Source organism: Limulus polyphemus, unplaced genomic scaffold (genome assembly GCF_000517525.1).
Source record: "Limulus polyphemus unplaced genomic scaffold, Limulus_polyphemus-2.1.2 Scaffold1900, whole genome shotgun sequence".
NCBI classification, from domain to species: Eukaryota; Metazoa; Arthropoda; class Merostomata; order Xiphosura; family Limulidae; genus Limulus; species Limulus polyphemus.
In genome coordinates this window covers 184,193-190,161 of record NW_013667510.1, presented here as the reverse complement: position 1 = coordinate 190,161, position 5,969 = coordinate 184,193, and the positions used below count along the sequence as shown (strand labels likewise).

General features: G+C 36.1%; 1 protein-coding gene across 1 annotated transcript in view; it reads left to right on the top strand.

Moving 5' to 3' along the window:
- Positions 1 to 2,795: 2,795 nt before the first annotated feature.
- Positions 2,796 to 5,969, top strand: part of LOC106465304 (protein Wnt-11b-2-like) — a 37,494-nt gene continuing 34,320 nt past the window's right edge. The window contains exon 1 of the mRNA XM_022393169.1: positions 2,796 to 3,123. Coding sequence (XP_022248877.1) covers positions 3,020 to 3,123 — 104 coding nt within the window. The 5' untranslated portion in view covers positions 2,796 to 3,019. The remainder of the gene's footprint in view (positions 3,124 to 5,969) is intronic.

The window sequence follows — 5,969 nt, the reverse complement described above, 5'->3', positions numbered from 1 at the left end:
ATACACGCGCACAAACACATACCCTCTGGTCAGTCCCTCGGTGGGACAGCGGTAAGTCTTCGGACTTACAACGCTAAAATCATGGTTTGATTCCCCTCGATGGACACAAAAGATAGCCCCTTGTGGCTTTGATATAACAAAACACACACCCTCTGGTCAGTAGTTTTAAATTAGGGATGGCTATTCCTGAAATTTCGACGTCTTTGAAGTGGTTGTTTAGCCAAGGTGCCATTGCAAGTGAAAACATCAAATGTCATATTGATTAGTTAATTAAATGCATAGTTAGAGAAGAACAATTTATCATTTCTACCTTGAAAAAAAGTAAGAATGTAACCATGTTGTGGAGTTTCGGGTTTAATGAGCTGTCTGTTTCTAGAATGGGACGAAATTTAAAGTATTATATTGAAATCTTATTCAGGCCAAAGTCAAAGTTGTCTTCCATGCACAGTGGTAGAGACTTGGGATGTGATATCCGGGGTACTCGGAAATGAAGCAATTTTGCTCGTGGTATAAAGTATATTACAAATAACTATATATCAATATATGGCTGAGGGTAGGAGATAGGCTATCAATGATATCGGTGGAGATGATACTATGTTTTGCGAGTATCAGTAGATATTAAAAGTTGTAGCATCTTTTTGTTGGTTAGCGCGGTCCTATGATGGAGTTCCTTATCTCTACGTAACAGTAGGCGTACTGGAACTTTGCTGTGTAATGTCATCATTTATACTGTGTAATAATGTATAAAGTAGCCCTGACTGCTAAACTACATACACATGAACAAAACAGTTCTCATTACCAACCCACAGAACGATGAACAAAGTAGTTCTTATTAACCAATCTACCTAACCATTAACAAAACAGTTCTCATTATCAATCTACCTAACCATGAACAAATCAGTTCTCATTACCAATCCACAGAACGATGAACAAAGTAGTTCTTATTAACCAATCTACCTAACCATTAACAAAACAGTTCTCATTACCAATCTACCTAACCATTAACAAATCAGCCCTCATTACCAACCCACAGAACAATGAACAAAGTAGTTCTTATTAACCAATATACCTAACCATTAACAAATCAGCCCTCATTACCAACCTACAGAACGATGAACAAAGTAGTTCTTATTAACCAATCTACCTAACCATTAACAAATCAGCCCTCATTACCAGTCCACCTAACCATTAACAAATCAGCCCTCATTACCAACCTACAGAACGATGAACAAAGTAGTTCTTATTAACCAATCTACCTAACCATTAACAAATCAGCCCTCATTACCAACCCACAGAACGATGAACAAAGTAGTTCTTATTAACCAATCTACCTAACCATGAACAGAATAATTCTCATTACCAACTTTTATGACCATGAACAAAGTAGTTGTTACTACCAACTACTTTGATAATGAGTACGATAGTAATAGAGACAAGTTAACAGTGCAAGATAAACATGACTGTAGCAACAGAGACAGGTTAACAATGCAACATAATTATGGCTAGCCACGTTGAAAATAAGTACGATAAAAACGGTGATAACATTAATAAAAATAATATTTTAACCACGTTGCTAAGGGACAAAATGACTATCCCGGTCTCAATGATAATAAATTAGACAAACAACATGATCACATTCGTAACTGAGAATATGAAAATCGGTACTAGCTGTTGAAGGTGATTAAAACCATTGTCGTCACAAAATGTGTTTTGTTGTTAAGCGTGTTATCTGTGTCAACCACGGGTATCAAAACCCTGATTTTAGCGTTATAAGCTTCCAAACTACCACTGAGCCACTTGGAGGGGGGGGGGGCATTAAATAATAAGCAAAAAAATACAAGAAAAAAAGAATCATCATAACAGCTTCTCTGAAAATATTTGTCAAATTTTGAACAATAAAAGTTCTGTTTCCAACAAAGATACATACACAGTGCTAGTCCAAAAAAAAAAAAGCAAGACAAGCTACTGATTGGGTCCTAGTGCTTTTAGGCGATTAGAATGTGGGATGTCTAATCCCTTAAAGTAACAGTTAGATATATAATACGAGCATTAACCCAACAGCAACAACAAAAATCGCTCTGCTTAGAGCTCACATTTCATGAGGTCGGCTCCGTACAGTTGAGTTAGACAGTGCAATGATTAGTGAATAGCAAATATGTTAGTGTTATTTGTTTACTACAGGGTGAAATTAGCAAGTTTTTTGATGCCTTAGCTCGCTGAATTATTTTTGTTGTCCTATACGTAAGAATGCGTGTTGACCTCATTCAACAAACAGGCCGATGGCGAAGTTTAATTGCGTGTAAAAGGGCCGCAGTGGCGCGAAAGGGGCACACCAGTAATTGCCAAAGAGGATTGGTTAAGTGAAGTAGAGGCACCGCTCGCAGCTAACTTAAGCCAATGCTGACACAACATGACCGCGAACTAGGCACGTGAAACCCCGGAAGCTGTAATTGGCCATCCCGCTGAGTTAGAGGCGGCCTTTTGCTGTGCAACTCTGGCCTTCCATAGTCTTCTGCTGTCGGACACACCTATGGTGTCAGTTTCTGGTGTTATCTCTTTCGTAGCAGGTACAAGACACCCTCTGTGGAGCTGGGAGTGTCATCACAGTGGGGGAACCAATTGTCTCGGTGACGCTACACTTTATGATTCACGTAGTCAGTGTTATTGGTGTCGTCGACGCCTGTGGTTTTGTCGCGGCAGGTCTTATCATTTTCATCTTATCTTAGTGGTATTAGTACAGTATTTCAAGTAGCCAAGCGGTTCTGTAAAATGAAGTAATCATGGTTATCGAAGAAAGTGACCACCTGTTTGGACAAAAGTACTGGTTTACCCCCAAATAAAATTGCTTCGGTCGGTTTCCAAAAAAATTATAACACATGATCAATATTAAAGTGCCCTATTGTGTGTGAACTGATAATATAAAAGGTCGTTTTTACAGAACAAAACGGTTACTTGTTTTTTCTTAATAATAATACAAAATGACCCTTCTGGCAAAGTCTTGATCCCTTGAAGCAACTGAATGAATATCGTTTTGACGTGTAACAGAGATATGCAGACGAGAGTAATTAAGATCTGCCTTGTTTCACTGCTACTTATATCCCACGTGGTTGCTCTTCAGTGGTTGTAAGTATACTTTCGGATCGCATATTGTTATGCTTTTGCTGTTGGTTGAATAACTCTGAATGTAGCTCATTGGTGAGTTAAGATAACACGTTTTACTAAACTTCTGATTATTTAGGCATATCTCTAGACATTAGTACTATAGGTTAAATGTAGATTAAAAATGGATAAAATAGTTGTCGGTTCGTTTAGTCTCAACTGTTTTATTATTAAATATAAATCTATATAGAGGCGAATATTGATTTTTTTTTCATTATGAAACTAAGTTGACTTGTAATTAAACGGATGAATAACGCTGGGAGCCAACCCTTGAAAAAAAAAGGCAGAGAATTAATTCCCAACTGAATTTATATCCAAAATGGCCAAAATGTGGTTACATGTGCGCCGCAGCAGGTTCAACAGACAGGGCAGTAGCCGGACCAACATTTTGTCACAGTAACTGTAGGGCTTTTTAAACTTTAATTTGCTACTTCAAATATTGTTTCTAGTTAAATAGATAGACTTATAGTAGTATGTATGAATCAGAATAACAATGTATAATAAATTACACGTGTAACCTGCAAGAGTACATGCTTGTGCTTGTTTATAGCTATGTTGAGTGCAAGTGTCAGTGAGCACTTTATTTTTGTGAATCATAAAGAAATGCTTGCAAATCATTAATACTTTCAATATATTATAGTAAAATTAGTACAAAATTCAATCTCAGAGCACCTATTTTTCAAAGTTTTACACGCCAAAGTGTGCTTTGCACATTATTCTGAGTTGCCTGACCAATTCAAAAATGCTTCCTCCACCCCTGGGATATACCAAAAAATGCCCAAAATATTTTTTGTACAACATAATATATTGTAAACTCAATAATTATGAATTACGTCTTAAGAATTTTAGGATTAACAAATTGATAATAGAAAAAAAATCATTTGAAGCAAATTAAGTATTTGAACTAATAAATTTAATTTTCCAATAATTCTATGCGTATGAACTCTATCATTTTGGTGAGTGTAATGTTGTTTATTTCTATACATATCATGTATGCGCGTCTGTTTATATGGTTTATATGTAATATGTGTTTGTTTAATGTACCCCTTTTACCAGTAGCAGTCAAATTAAAATTTCTGCATACAGCCCTGATGTCAGGGGATCTTGCTGAAGCAGAACTAAGAGTCATGACAGGTAAAATATTTTTAATTTTTCAAATTCGTTAATCAGAGGTTGAAAGCAAAGAATTACAGTTATGATCCCCCCCCCCCCCTGCTATTTATCTATTGAGAGGTGTCTCGTAAATAAAGACCGAAGACGAAAAAAGCCTTATGGCAGAGTTCGCTCACAGTTCCTAGTAGGGGGTGGGGGGTGGGGGATTCTGAAAGAATATTCATAGAAATAATGACCACGAAAATTATGTAATGAAAGAACTGAGTGTCACTATTGTAACACACCCACAGCCCCAAATTAAGGAGTGTTTTAGAGGTTACAGGACGTGAGCCATGAATCCTAGAATTCAGAGGTCGGGGCAACGCCCAACCCTGTGGTGTGAGATATTTGAGCATATTTATCACGTTTTTTCAACTCGTAAGTAAATTTTTCTAATAATTAATACAAACGAAAAGTTTCAAGAAACGTGCACTCGTTACATAACACTTATATATTTATGACTAGTCCGATATCATTATATGAACGTTTATATACTTAATGCTTTATTAATAAGAATAATGAAGAGATAAAATGTGGTTTTTGAATGGCATAAAAGCGACTTAGACATCCTAAATTCACTAAGCACGGTAATGCTTAGTATGTTGGGATGGGCAGAGAAAAAAATGGCTGCCGCAATCAATCTATTACTACTCTATGAGGCTTACAAATAACTGTTAAAGTTGAGGTATAGCATTATTTGAGCACCTAATTGCCATTATATGGCGTTTCACAGCTTGTGAGACTCCCAATACCATTAAAAAGTGTTGCTAAAGTGGAGAACTGGAAACTAGCTTAAGAGCCAAAGTGTTCATCTTTCTTTTTTTTTCTTTTCCCATGCTAGCCATAAAATAGGGGAAGTTTTCACGACGGCTTCAGTACGACAGAAAAAAAAGAGTACTTGGGAAGAGGCTATCACTAAGTACGATAGTGCTTAGTATAAGATTTTAAAAAATCATAATTCTAATGTAAACGATGTTATCATTACCCGCTGAAGGTAGCTTTCTTACAAAAACCTTGTGTTCCTTTAAAAATCTTAAATACAGGGTGAAACAGGAATTACAAGCCAATAATATATGAACATTAAATGACTGTAACATGTATGATACTCAGTGCTTTGTACACTATACAAGTGATGTCTTTAGGGAGCCAACTCCTATATTATGTATGAAATGAAAGAGGAAAAAAATCAATACACATAATATTAAAATTTATTACACACATTCGTAGAATACACTAACTTTCATTCAGGTTAGAAAACGTCACAAAACAAATAATATAAAACATTTTTTAAATAAAACGATGTAGGATGGCAGTGCCAAATATAATGCAAATATGAATATAGGGATGATACAGTTCTACATTTTTCGTATGTTCTTTTCTTATTTTATTCTCCTCAACAATAAATCCCATGAAGTCAAGATTATGACCAGTGATGATTAATAATCCATTGTAGTCAATTGTATGATATAATATCAATATTTGAGGTCATTCTACAAGTGCAACGAAGAATGTTTGTTTGTTTTTTGAATTTCGCGCAAAGCTACACGAGGGCTATCTGCGCTAGCCGTCCCTAATTTAGCAGTGGAAGGCAGCTAGTCATCACCACCCACCGCCAACTCTTTTACCAACGAATAGTGGGATTGACCGTCACATTATAA